Here is a 23,461-nt window from a genome sequence, read left to right on the forward strand (position 1 = left end):
AAATCCACACGTGATTGTTGAGTTGGTTGCCATTGCATCTGCCAAAAGTCACTGTTTGGTGCGCATTATGGTCTGGTGGAGTCATCGGGACGTATTTCTTTGAGAATGAGGACGGCGAGACGGTAACTGTGAATGGTGAGCGCTATGGCCGCATGTTAACCGATTTTTTTTTGCCAAAAATTGAAGATATGGATACGGATGACATGTGGTTTCAGCAGGACGGCGCCACGTGCCACACAACACGACCGAACATGGCCATTTTGCGAACGAAATTTGAGGGACGCATAATTTCGCGTTTTGGTGATGCCAATTGGCCGTCCAGATCATGCGATTTGAACCCGTTAGACTTTTTTTTGTGGGGTTATGCCAAAGACCGTGTCTATGCCAACTCTCCGCAAACTCTTGAACATTTGAAAGACAACATTCGTGAAGTTATGACCGAGATACCGCCCCATATGTGCCGAAAAGTCATCGAAAATTACCTGTTCCGGATCAAGGTGTGCGAGGAAGCCTTAGGTGGACATTTGAATGATGTTGTATTTCACACATAATGGCATAAACCAAACTTCAATTTGAAATAAAAGTTTCATCGAAATTGGAATTCTAAGTGTGTTTTATTTCAATTTACTTTCGGAATTTAAAGTTGGAAAACCCTTATTAACGTTAACTTTATTTCATAAAACGTGACCTGTTTTCTGATTTGGCACCTTTCCTGAAAGACGTAGTTCTACGTCAAAAATTCTATTGAAATTCTGCATCTTTTCATATTATTCTGGCTGGAAATGCTTAACAGGTAACATTAAGTAAATAACCGTGAACATACAAACACTTTTTGCCCGGTGTCTTTTGCATCGCACATTTATTATGGACCAGTCAGGTTCCTCACTCCGTACCGGAAGAGAGTTGTGCATGCAACTTCGGTACGTAGTCGTCGAATTGCGCTCTGTAGAAATTTCCTGCCACCAGTTCTCCCAACTTGTACCGATTAACGAAATCCTTGTGTTGGAAGTTCAATCGATTATTCCGGCTGCGGTTCGAGGTGCGCGGTGCATCGGACAGATTGATTTTCCCGTTCTGTTTGTAGACTAGGAATACATATCGATGAAGTCCAGTGCCCTGCGGTGGCCCTGATCCGATGAACGCAATCCTGTGTTCGCCCTTGTCAATCTTGCCACCGGGAATGTTCCCTACGTACCAGTGGCATACGGAACGAAACTTCGGATCCGCACGGCTTGGGGCATCTGGATCCACCATGAAGAGGGTGTAGTATGAGTTCGGATCAGCCATCCACTCGATTTTGGGCTGATCTTTGACCTGAGTTGGGGTTAGCTCATTCCCACCGTTAACAGTGACCCCACTATCGTAAGTGATCTGCAGGAAATGAGCACCGATTGCAATTGAGCTAGCAGGCGATTGTAGTTACGGATTTCTCTGGAGTATTGAAACACGAGAACGCAGACTTGTTCTTTGAACCAATGATGCTTCATTCGTTGTCGAAACGACACTAATGGCAGTCGGTACGAAGGAGAACGAAAAGACGCGGCGATACCTCAGGTTTTCTGATAATCTATGTACCTACGCAAGTAGTGCATAACAATTAAGATGATTTCCGTGGCACGAGACCAATTTGTATCGTTCTCAGCTACCAAGTCTAAACCGGTTGGTATAGTTGTGTTGTGGTAGTAGTTTGCATATTCTTGGAACAGTGTTGATTTGTATGGATTAGTACTGATCATACCAATAATTTATCGATGGACCAACTCGGTTGTATATCAATAATGTGTACACGGTTATTCTTTGCATGGCCGACAAAGTGAAACAAAACACAAATAAGTAGTTTAAATTTAAATGATAGTTGTATGGATGTTGCAATGAAATGTGGAATACAACATCATTCATATGTCCGTGACGTGACCGCTTTCCGAACTTAATCCGTTTAGGGTAATTTTCATTGCTTGGTACATGTTCATTGTGCTGCTTAACCCCTTGCCCTACCATTTAACTTCCAACAGCACGGCTCAAATATGAGCAAATCGAGCCGTTCCGATACTCTGCTGAGCGTGTGTATTTACCATGGGTGCCATATGAAAAGCCAATACACGTTGTGAACTAGTTGTGTTAAAAACTAAAACGAACGATTCATTGCTACGTACAAATTTTTTACATTAAAAACAATTCATTTAAAGTTCATTGAAAAATTAAGAAAAATTAAACCTCCTGTAGGAGTAATGGGAGTGGGAGTAATGTGGACATGTTAAGAAGAACTTCAATTATATTTTTGGAAACTCGTGTTTCCCAATACTTTAATGCAGTTTCTTGCAATTCAATACACTGTTTTTCGACCTAATCGGCCGAATCTTTTTCAAAAAAGTGTTTTTCAATGTTTTTGCTGAAATCAAAACAGATCGAAAAGTACAGCATTTTATTCGATTCGGGTAATATGGACATATAATGGGGGAATATGGACATATAGTGAGGGGAATTTGGACAGGTTTGAAATATACGAAGGGTTGAGGTTTATCACTCGCGAGAGGAATAATTTTATTCAACCATGATCTGAACTCATCACGAACATTCGTTAAAAATATAGGAAGTTGTGTTCAAGACACGACCGCATTGTTGACGTAGAACTACGCTGTAGTTTAATCCAAGTCGCTCGTTTATAACTGCGGATACTATTTTATAATGCTACGAAAATCTTGAAATTATCATTCTACCAATTTGGTCGCCCTGAAATGTTTTTTTTAATTGTAGAATCATTTGACGATAATTGTTTGATAATTCATTCTTGTGCTCGCAGTGTTCGCGACATTCACCACATTGAACAATACATGCTAGAGATAACCACAGCTGTCATCCTTAGTGGAGAAATTTTGCTACTGACAATCGAAACCAAATCACATACAACATTTTAGAACGACATTTACTTTCTTGGTGACTTATTTAGTCACCAAGAAAGTAAATGTCGTTCTAAAATGTTGTATGTGATTTGGTTTCGATTGTCAGTAGCAAAATTTGAAATAAACTCTATCTATGAAATAAACTCTATCTGTTCATCACAGCAACCTCGAAAAGTGTAGCACTGCAGACACTGCTTTGCACTGTAGCAGATTATTGCAAATGCAATCCTAGTTGAAAGCAGTTTTGCGACTGGCACGTGAGCCCAAATAAAGTAATAACTTAATATAACTTATTGAATAACTTGGTATTCCCCAAATAATTTTTTGGTGCACAACCTTAACACCTGCTTCACCATAGCGTCAGTTAAATGCATTGATGACAGAAAACAAACAACGTTAACTGATTGGAAAAAGCTTGAATATTTGCCTCAGCTGAAATTCATTACCAATACACTAGCGTAAATATTTCCCTCCCGCTATCTCTCCTCCTTGTTTATATTTATCATTACGACTGCATAATTTTCAACACTAAACACTCGTCAATCATAGCATAAAAAAATTAGGCGATTGTTGCATCGTTACAGGGCCAATGAAAACTGGAGCAGATACAAATGGGGTTTCAGCGTAGCGAAGATGCACTATTTTTACGTACGGGTTATGAAGCCCGCACGTACGCACACAAATATCCGTATATCGATGGCTTGAAGCAACTAAATATACACACACTTATCTCTGTTTTGCGCTCTTCTCAACAGAAGCCCTTTCTGTTAATATTGCCAATCTAGATTAGCTTATCTGTCATCCTTTATGGAGAGAGTTTCCCTACCGTCATGCGAAACCAAATAACTGACTAAATTCCAGAACATTTATTTTCTTGGTGAGCTGACGATAGCCTAGCTTGATGATTCCCCTTTAATACAATGGCGTCAGTTTGATGCCATGATTGCAATGCCTGAGACATCAGCAAGTGAGTAATTTGGTCGCATATTCATTGCTATGAATACAAAACGATACTGAAGGTTACCTTGCTTCCTTGCTTGTGACTTTAAACTCCTTCAGTTCATTCGTCTCTAACCTTCAAAAAAGCCATTGGAAAACTTTGCTTTATCCATAATATTACTCATCCACTCATTACCTTGAGAAAGGCATTCAATCCCTCGCCGTCCAGCTCGCCCAGCAACGATGTTGTTCAGTCGATTTTCTCACGGAGAATAAAGGTTTGCCTCAGCGAGATCCTTATAATCTAGGCAAATATTCCCCTTCGTACTTCTTTTTTCCTTTGTTCACGGAGACTTAACATCTTACGATCTTGTAAATATAACTTGTGACCGCTTGTTTTGTAATGACCAAACTTTCACAACTGCTTCTCCTAGATTTACGAGTAATATTGGTGGATCTTTATAAAAAGATCGATCTTGACGAATCGATTCTTAAAACAGCACAGGGATCAATTCATTGATTGAATCGCTACAAGAGGATCGATTTTTGGAAAATTACAAAGTTAAATTTATTTGTTTTTAATAGTTTTAATAATAGTTTTTTTTTCAAAAATTAATGCTTTATTCTGCAAAACTGGCTACAAATTTAATATTCAAAGTATTGCCCATCGGTAGTCACAACTTTTTCCCATATTTCTGGCAATTCACGGATCTCTTTGCGGAAATAATCGGCCGGTTTGTCGGCTAATCACGAATCGATCCAATTTTTGACTTCATCAAAATTGGAGAAGTGCTGGTTAACCAGGCCATGTTGCATCGATCGAAAAAGGTAGTAATCGGACGGAGCAATGTCTGGAGAATACGGCGGGTGGGATAGGACCTACCATTTCAGCGTTTCCAAGTATGTTTTGACCGGTTTCGCGACATGCGGCCGAGCATTGTCGTGCTGCAAAATAACTTTATCGTGCCTTTGCTCGTATTGTGGCCTTCGGTGCACGGGCCAAACGCATCAATTGTCGTCGGTAGAGGTCCAGCGTAATAGTTTCATTCGGTTCTAGCAGCTCATAGTGCACCACACCCAGCTGGTCCCACCAAATAGACAGCAGACAGCCTTCTGGCCGTGAATATTCCGCGCGGCCGTCGATGTTGATGCATAGCCTTGGTATCCATATGTTGCCCGGCGTTTAGGATTGTCGTACTGGACCCACTTTTCATCGCCAGTAACGATTCGATACAAAAAAAACTTTCTTTTATGCCGTTGGAGCAGTTGTTCGCACGTGAAAAAACGGCGTTCGACGTGGCTCGTGGCTTCAATTTATACGGTACCCAATGTCCTATCTTTCGAATCATTAACATTGCTTTTAAACGATCGGATATGGTTTGCTGAGCTACTCCAAGTGTATCTGCAAGTTCTTGTTGCGTTTGCGACGGATCTTGATCGAGTAAAGCCTTCAATTCTTCATCTTCAAACTTTTTTGGCGGTCCGGAAGGTTCTTCGTTTTCTAAGTCAAAATTATCACTTTTAAACCATGCAAACCACGTCTGACACGTTCGCTCAGTTAGAGCATGGTCATCATAAACTTCCACCAAAATGCGATGACTTTCCGCAGCTTTTTTCTTCGTATTGAAGTAACGAAGTAACACTCCCCGCCAAAACAATCTCGTTGGTACGAAATTCGACATAATCGAAGTGGCAGTAAACTATGTTGTTTACGCTTTAACTTTTTTGACATACACTGAAAAAGACGCGCAATGACAGTAGCTTTCCAATGATTGTCTGGGAATTTGATTCACTGGAATGATAATCAAGTTACGCCATCTGTTGTAAAACCGAAGAAACTTACCGGTACACCTAATACAAATCTTGGTTTTAGCGCCAGTTTATTTATTTCTTTATTTATTTATTTATTGTCGTCAATCTAAATTGTGGACCGATACATTCTTAATACTACTTAAAACTACTTACTTAAAACTAAAAAGAAAACTAAAGAGAGCTGGCTAGATAATTTATTCGTTTAATTTAGAAGACGTTTTTAACAAGTTACATAATCAAAACAAATTTTTTTTTTATTTATTTATTTCGTCGAACCAGCGTAGACTAAATATGCTGCCCAGATATTACAGTGAAATTTTACTATATCTTATTCTATTCAGATAGTCTTTAAGCATTGACCTTGACATGGCTAATATTTCTTCTGAATCCTCTCGTTGTGATATGACAACAATAATAATAGAATCATGGCAGAGTTCCGACGTTCTTTTAGGCTTTTAATATTGATTAGCATACAGCGTGCTTCATATGGAGGGAGATGATATGAAGACCAGCCTAGTTTACGAAGTGCAAATAATAAAAATTGTTTTTGTACAGATTCAATTCTGTCTTTATGTGAAGTTATATAGGGGCACCATACAATACTACAGCATTCGAGAATTGATCGAACATATGTAATATACAATGTCTTTATTGTGTACGGATCGTGGAAATGGTAACTAAAGCGTTTGATGAAGCTCAACATATTATTTGCTCTATGGAGGATTGTATTATAATGTTGAACGAAGGTTAGTTTCGAATCTAAGACCACGCCTAAGTTTCTTACTCGTTGACATCTATTGATGGGTTGATTTCCCAGCTTAACACCATCATTCAAGTGTGTTCTTCTTCTTGTAAAAGTCATCAAAGTGCATTTCCTAACTTTGAGCTGTAATAAACTCTTAGTGCACCATTTATAAAATATGTCAACTTCGTTTTTGAATGTTTGAGAGCCTTCTTTATTCTTTATTTCCATATACAGCTTCATATCATCTGCATAGATAAGTGCCTTAACAATGTTAAGAAAAACGCAAACGTCATTAACAAATAAAATGAACAGAAGCGGCCCCAAATGAGAGCCTTGAGGAACTCCGGATGTAACAAATATTGGTTTTGAAATTTTCCCATTAAATCTCACCATTTGCGTGCGGTCAGTCAAATATGATTCTAGCCATTTCAATAGCTTGACTTCTATCCCTATTTTTTTAAGTTTAAGAAGGAGTAAGGGTATATTAACACGATCGAAAGCCTTACTAAAGTCAGTGTATAGAGTTTCAACTTGATTACCATTATCCATTGCATTCAAAGTGAATGTGACAAATTCCAGCAAATTTGTTGTCGTTGATCGTCCTTTGAAAAAACCGTGTTGCTTATTCGTAATTCGTGTCTTTAGTTGTTGAAAAAGTTTTTGGTTTATTATGGCTTCAAAGAGTTTTGGAATGCAAGAAATAATAGCTACTCCACGATAATTTCTTACATCGGATCTATTACCGGATTTGAATATTGGTACAAGAAAACAGTTTTTCCATATTTTTGGGAACCTTTCTGATTCCAATGACTTATTGAAAAGCCATAAAAGTGGATGAGCTATGCAGTCTTCAGAAAACATACGCTGTGCTGCACTTGAGTTTAATTTTCATTGAATTGAATTTTTGCGTGAAGGATGATGAAAGATCGTGGAGGATTATTCTGAACAAGCCAATATTTTCCAAGATTTTAGAAGTTGAACGGAACTATCATTAGTAGATGAAATGCGAATATGTATCATTGATATTCAGACGAGGAAAGATTTTGCAGACTAGTCTTAATAGGATGATGAATTCGCGAATTTAGGAGTTGAACGCGTCAAAATTAAATAACACAACACAACATGTTCATATCTTAAACAACGTGATAATATTTATATTATTTTTTTAAATCCTTCTGTATTATTTCAATATTTAAAACTCAAATAGCTCTGCCTCTGCTTACATCGGTTTATGATAGAAAATGTTCAAAATAACCCGAGATGTTTTAATATAACGTGATAGCGAAAATGAAATTTAAAAGAAACCAAACAGTGATACAAATATCTCCACGGGTTGGGGAATAAATCAAAAAATTAATAACAAACCGCTACTATTAAAAAAGCTAACATTTCTATAATGTAAAAACATAGAATAGAAAGCAAACTTAAAATGGGAATGAAGCGCGATTCAACTACTTTCCTGATTTGTTTTTCACCAAAAAAAGAAAATATATTCACGTGCACAACAAGGGGTATAGGAAATGTCCACGATTGTCCACGGAGGGGGATGGGGGAATCTAAAATCGTGCTTTCTCTGGCCACGTGGTATGTGGACAGCCACTAACGTGATCACAACGTAAATGAAATTTGGGAGCAAAAAAAAACAGCAATACAAATAACTTCACGAGTTGTTGTTCCCCAAAGATGTTTGAAGAATTAACTTTTTATTGAGTTTACATTTTTATAATATAAAAGCACAGTATAGAAAGCAGAAACAAACTTAACATAGAATTTAAGCGCAATTCAGCGTATCCGATTTTTTTTCCAAAAAAAGGAGAAATGTCCACGTGGACCATGAGGGGAAGAGTATAGAAAATTTCCATGCTTGTCCACGGAGGAGGAGGAGGAGGATGTCTGTAACCGTACCTTTTTTGTCCAAGTGGTATGTGGACAGTCTCTTATCAAATGGATGAGAATCAACTATAAAGTCAACAATTAATTCTGCGAATACTGGACACCACTAGTATTACCTATTGAACACTGCTTGAGTTGCAGAAAGCTACATTTTTTCACTGACGTTCAGTAGAAATTTCATCGACTAGATTTGAAGAATTTCAAAACCGCTTTTCCGGGTGTGGTTCAGTGTGAAATAGAACATCTACTTTTTTATACATTGAAATACCACGTTTCACTATCAGTAATAATTGTTTTACAGCAAGTACTGGACTTTTGGACTCCTTTTCTTTTTCAAATGTTGTACTCTACTGAGTTTTTGTTCATCAGATCATGAGACACTTCAAGTTTTCCGATGTTTGTTCAGTGTCCAAATGTTCACGAATTTGTTTCATCAGTTCTTGCTTATTTAGTGGAAGTCTCATTAAGTCTAAATTTTGGATGCAATAAACACCTCGTTACATACAAACAACCATTCCATGCCAAACCGATATAGGGGTTCTCAGATTTCTATGAATTGTGATAGTTTTGTTCTTTATTGCAAAATATTAGACCCGTTTTTTTTTTTCGTTAGAGTGACCATTTTATTGAGGGTGGGTCTTTAACTTTTTCACTTTTTCTCAATACTGACTTTTTTCAAAAACTCATAACTTTTGAACTATTGAACCGATTCAGATAATCAACATATCAAATTGAAGCCAATGAACTGGCCTTTCATGAAAAATATTGAAAAATATTACTTGCAAAAACAAAGGATTTAATTTTCGTAATTATTGATTGTGGTCGTTTTTTTATTGTTTTCATGGCTTCGGACTGGAGGGCGCTGTATTTTTTTTATATATTTTTTGAAAATAAAAGGCTGGCTCATTGGTATCAATTTGATATGTCGATCATCTAAATTGGTTATAAATTTTGGAAAAAGTGGAAAAACATATTTTTTCGGACCACCCTAAAATGGAAATGGGTACCTCAATAAAAAAATCAAAATACGGGTCGAATGTTTTGCGATAAAGAACAAAATCACCACTTTTGACGAAAATATATCGGTTTGGCATGGAATGGCTGCAAAGCAATAATTCGATATTTCATCGTCTGTTGTCCATGTACTTTCCCACCTCAGGCAACCATCAATAGTCATTCCTTTCCGTAAAGATTAACATCCACGAACAGAAAAAAAACTACAGATTTTTTACTCATATTTTTTGTATCGCACGTTTATTATGCTGCAAACCGATACGTTTCGGATGGAGTTCTCACTCCGTACCGGAGGAGAGCTGCGCATGCAGCTTTGGTACATAATCATCGAACTGTGCTCTGTAGAAATTACCGGCCACTAGCTCTGACAATTTGTACCGGCTCACGAAATCCTTGTGCTGGAAGTTCTTCCGATTGTTCGAGCTGCGTTCGGAGGTGCGTGGTGCATCGGACAGATCAATCTTCCCATTCTGTTTGTAAATTAGAAACACATATCGATGCAGTCCAGTGCCTTGCGGTGGTCCCGAACCAATAAACGCAATCCTGTGATCGCCCTCATCAATTTTGTCTCCGGGGATGTTACCCACGTACCAGTGCCAGAAGGAGCGAAATTTGGGATCCGTTCGGCTTGGGGCATCTGGATCTACCATGAAGAGGGTGTAGTATGCGTTTGGGTCGGCCGTCCACTCGATTTTGGGTTGATCTTTAACTTGAGTTGGGGTTAGCTCATTTCCACCTTTTACGGTGACTCCACTACCGTAAGTGATCTACAAGTAACGGGCAGCGCAAATATTGGTTTTTAATGTTATAAAAATCAAACATCAATCACACTACCTTTGCGAGTTCCTTTGGGGCTGCATCCACAACGTCTGGAATCACCTCGTGTTCAATGAAGAGCTCCCGTACTTGATCCGTGTCAGCACCTGCCTCACTGGTAGCTGCGTAGCAGATCAGCTGAAACAGTGCAATGATTGCAACTGAGCCGCGTTTCACATGTGCCATATCGTTCGTCCCAATCTGAATTGTTTGACACGCGAAAAAAAAAATTACGCTATAGTTCAAAACTGGTTGGACTGGTCGAAACGTTGCTTCAGACGCCGTCGAAATGATACTGACGATAAATCGTGCGAATGGAGAATTAAATAAGACGACGAAATCACCGGTTTTCAGATAATCATTGTGTTTGTTTGTAGTGCATAGCTATGAAAATGAATGGTTACTGATGCTATGACTGGAGAAAATTCCGTGGCGAGAGAGCAATCAGTGCTATGAGAAGCTGTTGCACCGGTTTTGTTTAGATGTGGTTGTTACTCATAGAGTTTATACTGAAGCCAGGATTCCACAGAAGCAATTTTCAACTTACGGCACTTTCACATGCTACACATAGTTTTTCATTGAAGGAACACGATGCGACTATCAAATCTATCTGCATAATTGACGTGTCGAAAAGGGTCGTCTTCTATCCGACATCCAATGGATGTCAGCGGCTTGCCGTTCAGTGATACGTCAGTGGAATCTCGGATTAAAACTCATATTACCACATTAGGGACCACACGTTTTGGGGCAAACTTGAACGCTTCATCTGTTCGGAATCCACGAATGAGATCGTTTTCTTCGATGTGGATGAGACGAAGGCGAGTCATCGGTAGGCCTTGTTAGATTCTTGGCAAACCAAGGATTTAACCTTTAAGTGTAGAAAACACAGACTATTTCGTGATCCATCCGTAACAGACAGAACGTGAAACACGATAAACCTCGTGAGCGTTAATACCGTTAACATCGTTATATCGCAATATTACAATAGGCGCGTAGAAATGCGATCTGTTGAGAAATGGTTGAGCTATAAACGTCCCGAAAAAGACGGGTGGATAATGTCGTGGACATAACCGGAGAGACGTGTGACCTTCCCACTTCCTTCCTCCGCTTTTGATTCGGCAGAAATATCTTAATGATGAATGGATACCATCGCTGCTGCCGGTAACTGGTTGCTAGCTGACTGACTGTCGAATTGTAATTAATACTACAAATTTAAACCACAAAACGGACAATGTATGCATCTATTACTCTCGATGCAACATATTTCTATTTCCCAGGCACACTGATTTTGTAGTCCGTGTTAGGGAAACACAGCTCGGTGAGAACAAAAATACCCCCTACTTGCATGTATATTTGCAAAGAGGATTCCCAAAGGTACATTGATTTTGAAGTCTGTGTTGGGGAAATCGTAAATCGGGCCAATCAAAACTTGGCAGTTAGGGCGTTTAAATAACGCTTGACATTTTACAGTTATTCGAAGGTGCTACTGACACTCGACCTGAACGGTTATGTTTTTAGCGCCATTCTAAAAGAGAATAATAACTATAGAAGTTTTCTCCTACTACCGGATGCAAAGCTTTTTTCAAAGCTAATTTCGGTCCTAAATAAAAGCGTTTCTTTCAGCAACAGTTGCCCGGATACCAGGAAAGGAGGAAGCAGTCGAGAAGCCCCCAACGGCCATTCAGGAAGTTGGTTCGGTCGGATTGGCCACTTTGACCGGCAGTTTTCACTGCCCCTTGCGTGTCCCGCTGTTTGCGCCCGTCTCATCAGCAACGTTTTCCCTGCCAGTGACGCGCGATTTTGGCGCAATTTCTGCTTCAACCACCAGCAACTCAGGAGGTGTGAAAAGAGGTTTTCTTCGCTTCGTCGCTTCGAACCGCTGCGGCGATTGCCCTGCCGTCGGCGGTATCCGATCCCTTCCCCGCTACCCCACTACCATTAGGTGATGATCTTTGAGGAGGTCCTTCAACACGATCGGTGAGTGACCAAACCTTTTTTAATACCAGGAGCTAGTGAGAAATAGGACGCCCAAAGGGTATAGGTTAAAAATTTTTTTACTACATATCCCAAATTGATTTTAATTTAACAGACATTTAAAAGTGATTTTTTCCAAGTGTTTTTAAAAATAGTGTTTTTCCGCCAAGTGATTTCGGTGTTTGTTTCTTGTAACTGCGTTGGCATTGTCCCCCGCCGTTACTGTCTTCCGCCGTTTTCGTCCCCCGACGCACGTCGTATAGTCTACTTTGGTTCGTGAATATTTTTCCGCGCCTGGCTGTATTTCGATATAGACAGGCCCCGATCATGGCTTCCAGCAGCTCCGGCGCCGGAAGGCCAACCAATATTTACAGCGGTGTTACCACCACTCGTACCTTGCCCAGATGGGCTGATCCTTTTGGTGGCAACTTGCAAATATTACTGTTGAGAGCCACTGAAGGTAATATTCTTCCATCGAATCCTTTCACCGTTTCCAAATCGATCCAAGGAGTGATCGGTAAGGAATTTAAAGACGCTAAACCTCAACGCGACGATAAAAATCGCCTTCAATATGCGCTTCATCTACGAGATGAAAAACTTGTTCAACTGCTTCTGGGTACAAAGTCGCTGATCGACGAAACACCCATCGAAATTTTATACCATCCCACCTTGAACCAACGCAAATGCGTTGTGTCCTGTCGTGACGTAATGTTTTTAAACGAAGACGTCCTCCTATCTGAACTAGCCGACCAAAATGTGATTGGCGTTAAAAAAATTCTACGATTTGACCCAGTCTTGAAGGAAAGAGTTCCTACTTCAACAATGATCCTCACCATTAACGGAACAGTTATCCCTGAAGCAATTAACTTCGGATTCCTCCGTGCTTCAACCAGGAATTTTTATCCAAACCCGATGCAATGCTTCGGATGCTTCGCTTTCGGCCACACTTCCAAAAAGTGCGCCAAAAAATCCAACTTTGTCGTAACTGCGGTGTAGCCCACCCTGAACTTAACACAAATAGTAACGATAAAGATAAAATTAAAATTTTTATTTGCAATGCTCCTGCCTCTTGTGTGAACTGCAAGGGAAATCACGCCTCAACCAGTATGAAGTGCCCAGCGTGGATCGCAGAGGATAACATCACCAGAGTCCGAATTGACCAAGGTGTGTCTTATAAGGAAGCTAAATCCATTTTTGAAAACAAAAATGGTCCTTCCTTTGCCAGTAAGCTGCAAGAAAGACTAGTCAAAATTCAAAATACAGGCTGTTCTCAATGCAAATGCAACTGCAATCAGGCTAAGCAAACTTCTTCAGAAAAAGCAGTTCCAATCCCGTCCAGTAATCCACAGGAATCGGAACTCAGCACCTCCTCGTCAGATTCAGAATCCGACCCAGATATTTCAATGGAAATTGAAACTACCCCCTCCAACAAGAGGAAAAATACAAACAAAAGATCAACCTCAGATGAATTCAAATCATCAGAAGAGGAAATTTTTAGAGGAAAAGAATCCAATAGGAAGAAATCCAAAAACCAAAAATTCAACTCACCCCAACCAGCCAACGAATCCAAACCATCCACTTCCCTCCAACCATCCACTTCCCCCCAACCATCCACTTCATTCCAACCAATCACCGCATCCAAAACTAAAACCTCCAACCAATCCAACCATTCAAACAAACCCACCCCACCTGGCAACAAATCAATTGCCAACGTTTCCAAAAATGATCCTAGACTGAAGAACAAATCCGGCAAATCTACCCATTCCTAATCTCATACCCTTCTCCCATCTTCGAACCCCTATTTACTTACCTCAGCCCACTTACCTTTTTCTCTTTTTTAAAATTCACTCCTATAGCTATTAACAGCAACCCTTCGTCCCGTAACCAAACACCCAACCGAAAACTTGCTATTCAATGGAACTTGCGTGGGCTATCCACTTCCATGAATGAAATTAAGCTAATGTTAGCTGAGGAACAATATCTCCCACTAGCACTGGCTTTTCAAGAAGCTAAAAAAATCAATGTATCGCTCTTAGAGCGGGCATTTAGCGGCAAATTTTCTTGGTATTTTAAGGAAGGGCCATCCTCGGGGCTTTTTGGAGCCTGCCTCGCTGTCCTGAGGGACCTTCCTCATACCGTCATCCCCATAACATCATCATTACAAATATGTGCGATACAACTGAAGGGACCTCTACAGGTAACCCTTGCTTCCATTTATATTCCCCCATTGCACAGTAATGACATTGAAACTCAACTTATGGATGCCATCAAACAGTTACCGCACCCATTCGTCCTGATGGGTGACTTTAACGCCTCCCACTCTTCATGGGGAGGAAACAAATGTGACAAAAGAGGTAAAACAATTTTGGGAATCGTCCAAAAACTAAACCTCATCATACTTAACGATCACCGTCATACCAGGATAGATATCCATCGCGGATCATCATCGGCCATAGACATCATGATTGCTTCCTGGGACCTCGCCCCCAGGTTGAGCTGGACCGTTGATAGTGACCTCAGAGGTAGTGATCATTTCCCCATCCACATCCGAACCCTGTCTAGGAATCCAAACATTCGTTTGCGCAGGAAATGGATATACCAGTCGGCCGACTGGGAAGGCTTCGAATCCACAATCAACAGTTTGCTTTCCGAATATGAAAGCTGCTCTGTGGAAGAATTTACTCACGCCATTATTTTAGCGGCTGAACAAAATATCCACCATACCAGTGGGAAACCCGGCCGAAAGGCTGTACCATGGTGGAACGATGCAGTTGCACAGGCCATCAAAAGGAGAAGAAAATCCCTCCGTATTCTACGACGCCTTCCTGATGGAAGTGCTTGCAAAATGATCGCCCTAACAAACTTCCAAACGGCTAGAGCTCTAGCCAGGAAGGTATTAACCGAAGCCAAGAAAAACAGTTCGACATCGACATCTGAACTTTTGAACAAGGTCAACTCTCTTAGTGGCAAGAGGACTTCAAACTGCTACTCGCTCGAAATTAATGGCACCTTCTCCGAAGATCCAGGCATCATAGCCGACCATCTAGCCGACCACTTTGCCACCATTTCAGCCACCTCCAACTACACCAACGAATTCAAGGCTATCAAGGCGGAGGCGGAACTTAAAGTTTTTCCTCCTGCTACTGAACAGGTCCACAAATACAACGATAAGTTCTCTTTGGACGAGTTGTTATGGGCAATAAAAATATCCAAAAGCAAATCAGCTGGCCCAGACGGAATCGAATATCCGATGATTAAGCATCTACCTCTTCATGCAAAAATTCTACTCCTTCAGATATACAACGAATGTTGGGCTAACAGCTATTTCCCAGATACTTGGAAAACAGACTTGGTAATACCTATCCCAAAGGTGAAGGAGAGTAAACGGACCGCGAACAACTTCCGTTCCATAACCCTCCTCAACTGCTTAGGGAAAGTCTTCGAAAGAATGATCAATCGAAGACTTAGGACGGCCCTCGAAGAATACCAACTATTGGACCCCAGACAGCATGGCTTCCGCCGAGGTAAGGGTACGGACACCTACTTCAGTCAACTTGATCATTTCCTTCAAGAGACTATCGAAAAGGACCACCACAGCGAAATTGCTTCACTCGATCTAGCCAAAGCCTACGATACCACATGGCGCCATAACATTATCGATCAACTCCACCGATGGGGTTTTGAAGGCTCCCTCTTCAACATTCTTCGCTGTTTCCTCACCAATCGAGGTTTTCAAGTTTACTTTGGAGGAGTACTTTCGGATCACCGTTGCCTAGAAAACGGAGTACCACAAGGTTCGGTTCTATCAGTTTCCCTCTTCCTCGTTGCTATGCAGTCGGTTCTAGAGGTTATCCCTAAAAACACCGAGGTACTGGCCTATGCAGACGATCTACTGCTGATGGCAAGAAATGCTTTCCCAGAAATGGCCCGCAGAAGACTGCAGGAAGGAATCTCGGCTGTTAGTAACTGGGCAAATTCCATTGGGTTTAAGTTCTCTGCAGAGAAGTCCAATATAATGCACTGCTGCAAATGTAAAGGTCATAGGAAAAGGTTTAGAACATGTCTAATCAATGGCAGGCCTATTAAGAGAGTCAGCTCTGTCCGAATTCTCGGAGTGCTAGTTGACAGTAAACTATCTTTCGGACAACACCTTAGAAATGCTAAAGCTAGTATGAAGTGCCGCCTGCGGCTGATGAAAGCTTTAGGTGGCAGATGCCGCTTGAGTTCTCGTAAAACCATCTGCAACATAGGCAAAAGCATTATCTTCTCTAGAATTCGTTACGGTATCGAACTTTTCAGCCGTGCCTCTTGGGCTCACTTGAATCACCTAAAGCCTATCTACCATAGTGTGATTAGACATGCATCAGGAGCCTTTCAGACTAGCCCAATAAACGCTCTGCTTGTGGAGGCTGGCGTAGTTCCTTTCGAACACTTCCTCACAAATATGCTAGCCACTAAAGCCATCCGGACGTCCGAGAAATACCCGGATCTTCTATCCATTTACTCCAGAGCCAACATTTGGCTGCAAAATATTAGCCAAGTCACCCTCCCGACTATTGCTCCATTAAGCAGAGTGGGTCAACGCCCATGGCACGCACATCCGCCAATGATAGACTGGTCAATCAAAAATGCTGTTAGGGCTGGGGAAGCCAGCAGCATTGTCACGGCCTGTTTGAATAACCACCTACATAACAAGTATCACACCCACCACAAAATCTTCACAGATGGGTCTTTTGATGGAAACCTAACAGGGTTTGGAGTTTTTGCCAATAACACGGAGCTAAAATTCCAACTGCCTTCCATATGTTCGGTATACTCCGCCGAAATTGCCGCTCTCCTTGTCGCGACATCACTCTGTGATAGCGACAGTAAAGTGGTGATCTTCTCTGATTCCTATAGTGCATTACGGTCTCTACAAAGTGGCAATAGTAAACACCCTTGGATTCAGAGCATCGAGGAAAAAATTACAGGGAAGGACATCACTTTCTGCTGGGTCCCAGGGCACTGCGGAATCCAGGGTAACGAACAGGCTGATCGTCTCGCCAAGGAGGGTAGGCTCTCCGAACTATGGACCACCTCCTCCCCAGCAACAGACACCATCAGATGGGTCAGTCAATCCCTCAGATTGAGCTGGGAGAACAGTTGGTATTTTTCCCGTGACCTCTTCTTAAGAAGGATCAAGAATACTACCCTTCCCTGGAAGGATAGTATTCTCCGATCTAATCAAGTATGTCTGACTCGTTTACGTATCGGGCATACATATTTAACACACAAATTCATCATGTGTGGATCGGAACCAACACTATGTGAGTCGTGCAATGTAAGACTCACGGTGGAACACATATTAATCACATGCATGATTTAATGCTTCTAGAATAAAGTTTCAGGTTGCAGACACCATAAGGACATCACTATCGGACGACGCCGTCGAGGAAAAAAGGACCATTGATTTCCTAAAGGAGACAGGTTTATTTGAACAGATCTAATGTTTAATTACTACATTTACCTATACTGATAAAACTATGTTTGTTTTCTCTTCTAATTTCAGCAAAAGATGAGCAGGTTTTTTACGCCCTTTTTAGAGGCAAGCTCCTCAAGCACACTAAAAGGGGCTTTTTCCCTGCTCCATTTGTTTGGTTGTGTTTTTGGCCCCAGAGCCGTGTAGGGTGCGGCAACACGACATACATCCATAGCGGTTACTAGTACTGGGTCGAGCGAAAATAATGAATTTTGCAGTAATTTTTTCTTAGTTTTCCTTTCTATTAAATTTCCCGCCCTCAAGGGCAAGAGACGAATGAACTCTCAGAGTTTAAAGTCTCTCTAATTCATTACCGATTACCGATTACAGTTATTCAACTGTTTATCTCATGCAAAATAACATTTTATTAATTGTGAAATATTTCCTATCAATTGATGCAAACATCTTTCCGATCTATCAAGAAATGTTCGAGTTATAAGCATTCGGAATCTTTCATTTTTTCCTGCATGTTCTGTGCTCAGGTTTTCATTTCACCCCCATATACTCCGGTTAGACGTAGTCCCACGTCAAAACAAACAGTAAATATATAGTTTGTTCTGTATAGAGTGCAGATGTAATGTCCAAACTAAATATTTGCATTGAGCGGCGCAAAACCAAATTGAAAATTGTCAAATTAGGACGGCTCGCACACTGGAACAATAAGCAACTAGCAAGCTGCAATACGCAATGTGTAACAGGCAACATATTTTGTTGTGCTTCCCATACCCAAGCAATAAAAACGCCTGACATTATGCAAACAATCTGCTTAATGAACGAAACTTGCCAAATTATGGGCAATCACTTCGGGTGTCACTTTAGAGTGCATGAAAAATTTCGATTTCTCTTTCTAGTAGAAACTTAAAAGGGCCGATGGTTTGTGTGATTTTATATAGCTGAAGATGGTTGATGTATTTTTCATTCTTGTTCTCGCACACACTGCAGCCACAAGTCATTGACAACGCACTTTTCACCTTTGACAACGAATGAAATGAACAATGCTTACGTGTAATTCAATCATACACGAACATACTCCACCCAACGGTATGAAAACCGATGCAGAATATCTTTTCATCGAGCCTTCAACAGGTTTGAGAGTTTTGAAAAAGATCAAAATTGCAATATGGTTTTTATATTTATTGTAATGTGTTCTAAAAACGTGCTTTCCATTTACCATGTTCACAAGAAAAAAAAGATCCTCAATACCGTTGACCTCGGCTTACCATAAAGCTTTCACGAGAATACATGCACAAGAAAATAAAAATTGCCGTTTATTGAGTGAAAAAAATGAATAAGACAATGTAGAAAAAGTAACGAAATGCCACTGAGAAAAATGTTTCATTTGCTATATTGTTCGGTTGGAATTTTTTTGAGAAAAATAAAAATAAATGTTTTAATGAATTTAATATCAAACAACAATTCAACTGTTTTTCAAAATGAAGACATGTTATCATATCTGGCATCTTTGTGTTGTTCACAAATTGAATCTTGAAGCAAAATTAGCAGGTTCAATACTACCTCATGATCATGATCATGAGGGATCTCACTTGGATGAAAAACACAAAAGAAGGGACCCCGAACTGGAAACGAAACATTTTGGGTATGCAGGGGAATCGTTAGCTGGTGTGTGGGATAACCAAGCGATCGATGGGTATATATTATATATTGAGTCCGCAAACTTCCAAATCGATGAAGCATAATTAGTACGATATCAAGCAGAGTGGTTTGCTCTTCACGTAAGTGCATCCCAATACCTTTTGCAAGTAGTGAAATTTAACGACAGGAGCTGCTGCATTGAATCAAGGGGTAGTAACTTTTGTTGAAATCAACATCAATTAAAATCAGCGCAAGTTCCTCTCAGCTAAATGCCACATGGTTTGAAAGCGCCAATCCTAACAGGGTATCCTAATTCTAGCACCAATCCTAACAGGGTATTAATTTTCCGTCTCTGTTTGTTCGAAATTCTATGAACTTGTCGAATGTTCTTCCGAAGTTACCATTGCATATAAAGAACTTCCGTATGAGCTTTTGATTTCGACCTGGGCCTGGGTCTGGTTTTCTAAGTTGACATTTTCTTTACTCAATAAAAGATGAAATATTATGAACATTTTTCAACCGACTTCGACTTTTTGCACAGATTATGTTAGAGTTATGTAACTATTGCCTTTACTATGTCCTCCGCCTTACCTGCATATAACAGCACAGATTTTGAAATTTCGGAACTTTCCGTTAGGGTGCCAATGAAAATGGTCATCTCGAATTTCAAAAAGATACCCCATAAAAAAATGTTCACCACCTCGAAAAAAAACACCCTATGCCAAATATCAGCAAAATTGGACTTAGGGGAGAGTGGCACAAAGCGGTCAAGGTTTGAGTTTTTTGCAAATTGAAGAATCACCCAAGGGGGGAGAAAGAAATTGAGGTTTTCAATTTTTTTTTATGTCAAATGTCTTATTAAATTGTCTTACTCGTCGGGATTTACAGTTATCTCGAAATTTAGTAAAAAAAAAATTTTTTTTGGCGCTTGGTCGTTTTTCCGTCTGAAAAATCGATTTTTGACAAAAAATTTTTTTGAGATAGCTGTAAATCTTGACGCGTCATGCAATTTTAAGATATTTGGCATCAATTTTTTTTAAACCCCGATTTCTGGTGATTTTTCGGTTTTTAAAAAACTCAAATTTTAACGTTTTAACTAGTAAATTAATTCCGAATGGAAAATCGAGATAACTGTTTTTATTGGCACTCTAAACCATACTTTTCGTCTCTTTTCCAAGAGTGTCAATTTTTGACAAAAAATTCGAGATGACACTAGATCTAGGTTTTATGCAATTTTAAGACATTTGGCATAAAAAAACAAAAAAAAATTATTTTGAAACCCCGATTTCCTTTTTCGATTTTCAAAAAACTCAAACCGTGACCGCTTTGCGCCACCTTTCCTTAAGTCCGATTGAGCTTATGTTTGGCATATGGTGTTTTTTTTTCGAGGTGGTGAACATTTTTGATGGGGTAACTTTTTGAAATTTTAGGGTCAATTTTTTCCCATACATTCATTGGCACCCTACTGTCCGTCTCACTCACACTTCTCCTACATATGGGCCCTGATTCTCGAATACACTACGAATACACTTCACGGTGGAAACGGTATGAAACGCATTCGCGATGACAACAGTACAGTGGCGACATCTGGATGCGAGATTAGTTTCCCACTAAATTTATCATTATAAAATCAAATTATCTTCAGATTAAATTTTTGTATGAGATTATTATACCACATGAAGTAAAAAAAGTTTTCCACTCACATTGAATACAAGTTTGATAAGAAGAAGTTTATTTTCATTAATGATTTTTTATTTGAAAAGTGCTCATTCTGCCTGAAAACTCATCATTATCATCGACACTTCACTAACTCGTAAAACGTAGTTCAATGGCGTGCCGTTCATTTCGTTTCCACTGTGAAGTGTATTCGAGAATCAGGGCCATGATGTTTACTTGTTCGGCAGGGTATTGTTCTAATGCTAAAAGATGAGGCTGACCAAACGTACCGTTTTTAACGGGACAGTACTGTTTTTTCGACCATTTTTGATTGTCCCGTCTATCAATTTGTACCGTATTTTGAGTATGAAGAAAAAAGAATATAGTAATGCCCTGTTGTACAAAGATTAGTACTTTTTTAAACTTTGATTGGTCTTGTTGAAAGATGTAATGTATATGCCACTAAATTTACTGTTAATTGTGATGAATTTATTGACATTCTTCGACATAAAAAGTAGGAAGTATTTTACTAGTGGGGTGCAAAGTGTTCTCCAAAAATATAGAGGCTAGTGTCAAAGACAAGATAACATTGTTGAAGCAAGACTATGGATATTTTATTTAATTCGTTTGCTCACCATTCCGGCTTTGGTCGGGTGGTCGGATGAACATTGGGGCTTCGTTATCAACGTCTTTTATGAAAACAATCGGGCTTCAGTCGATATTTTGACATTCCCCGCTCAGAATTGGTTCTTAAAACTAAAAACTTGGCTTAAAACAATTCGAACGTGGTTAACCCGTGTGACTTCCACAGGAAGTTGCTTCGCATTAATTTGAACTCCAGTCTCTACAGAATCATATTAACTCAGGAATCAAATGGACACGATCATGTCAGTCGCAAAAGGCTTTGTGAAGAAGGGTAGCATCCAGCTAAGTGGGGTTACAAACAAATTTATGTATTCAATGGCTGTCAGTCCAAGGGAACCGAATGTACTATATTTACACTCTCCAAAGGTTACAGTATACAGATCTGGGACCGCTTCAGAATTTGATCCGATTCAGCACGTGGAATGTGAAAATTCGACGTAAGGCGTTTTTGTCACAATCATTGACCGATTGTTTCCAAGTTTTTTTCGGTACTCCAAAGTGATTTTACTATTGAACTCCGTATCGAGCAAAACCGTTGTGTGTGACATCAGCATTAGGTGACTGCTTGCTACCTGGAGCTAGACTGAGTATTCGAAGGAAGGAAGGTATTGTATTATAGAGACTTTAAACTTTTGCAGTTCATTCGTCTCTAGCCTTGAGAAAGGCCCTTTGAAAACTCTACTCTATTCTACTCCAGCGCTACCACCTCCGCCCTCTTGCCTTGAGAAAGGCACTCGATCCCTCGCCGTCCAGCCCGTCCAGCAACGATGTTGTCCAGTCGGTGTCCACACAAAGAATGGAGTATTCGAAATCGCGAATGACTTATTTATACCCAAAAAGTTATAAACAAGCGGGGCTAATTTGCAATATCTCCTCTTTCCACAGTGTCCTTACAAGCGAACGTTGCATTTGCATTTCGAATGACCAATTTAAGCACGTTTTATTCGCACAGGAATATAAAAATAATACCTCGCGACTCAACTCGTTCATCGGTATAGAAAGCACTAAGAATAATTGTATGGGAAAATGGGTATACTTCCTATTTTTGTCAATTTGGCAATTTAAACCATATGTGGATTAGGGATTCTCAGAGAATTTCCAACTAGGTTGGTATGCAAACCATCAATATCCGTTGGTAGCAAAAATAGTTATCAACGTTAGAACTATTTTATAAAAACGTGACATGTTTTCTGATTTCATTTTTCAGTCCTACGTCAATAATTTTCATGATTGACGTAGGACTACGTCTTTGATTTCTATATAGTGGGGTCACTCTACGAAAAATGTAACGTTTATTAAGAGTTTTCAAATGCATATTACGCAGAATCGTTCTCACGATATATGTTATAACGGTATGTTAGACGGCAAATTTACCCAGATTTTTTTCGCCTGAAACATCAACAGTGAAAATAATAAAACAAGTGAGCAATTTAACAAATAGAAGAGGCATGTTTTGCGAGCGGATGCGAAGGTAAATCATGTATTATGCATTCTTTCTTCCAACTTCGTTTCCATGAATGTTGTATGTAACACAAAATTGCATGCAATAATTCGTTCTATCTAATACTTATGACAGACATACAACTGTACTAGCGTTGTACTTCGAAAATTGTATGTCTGTCACCATGTAAGCGCTAGAACCATGCAAGCAACTCGGTACAATCGCTGTACCTGTACCGACCTATTTTACCGCTGTACATGGCTACAGTTGTACCGTGCGCATCGCCATAGACGGTTAGTCTATGACGCTGCACACAGTACCTTTTTAATTGAAATAGGTGGTGAAAATTGGAAAAATTCTGATTGTCAGTTTGACATACGGTACAATGTACAACCAAAGTATGTCTGTCATGGTACGATAGTACCTGTACAACGCTGTACTCTTACAGCGCAAGTACAGCTGTATGTCTGCCCCTGGTATAACAAATTAGCAAGATGTTAAAGTAATCAGATGCA

At 39.9% G+C, this 23,461-nt stretch overlaps 2 protein-coding genes across 2 annotated transcripts; both read right to left on the bottom strand.

Moving 5' to 3' along the window:
- Window positions 1-652: 652 nt before the first annotated feature.
- LOC129781777 (protein D3-like) lies at window positions 653-4,049 on the bottom strand. Its single transcript, XM_055789360.1, has 3 exons — window positions 4,036-4,049; window positions 3,925-3,975; window positions 653-1,402 (listed from the first exon to the last, which is right to left on the bottom strand). Exons 1-3 carry the CDS (start codon window positions 4,047-4,049, stop codon window positions 883-885), a joined length of 585 nt encoding a protein of 194 aa, XP_055645335.1. The 3' UTR covers window positions 653-882.
- Window positions 4,050-9,513: 5,464 nt separating this feature from the next.
- On the bottom strand, window positions 9,514-10,430 carry LOC129761876 (protein D3-like). Its single transcript, XM_055759701.1, has 2 exons — window positions 10,138-10,430; window positions 9,514-10,070 (listed from the first exon to the last, which is right to left on the bottom strand). Exons 1-2 carry the CDS (start codon window positions 10,303-10,305, stop codon window positions 9,582-9,584), a joined length of 657 nt encoding a protein of 218 aa, XP_055615676.1. The 5' UTR covers window positions 10,306-10,430; the 3' UTR covers window positions 9,514-9,581.
- Window positions 10,431-23,461: the final 13,031 nt, after the last annotated feature.

This window comes from Toxorhynchites rutilus, chromosome 1, assembly GCF_029784135.1.
Source record: "Toxorhynchites rutilus septentrionalis strain SRP chromosome 1, ASM2978413v1, whole genome shotgun sequence".
Lineage (NCBI taxonomy): Eukaryota > Metazoa > Arthropoda > Insecta > Diptera > Culicidae > Toxorhynchites > Toxorhynchites rutilus.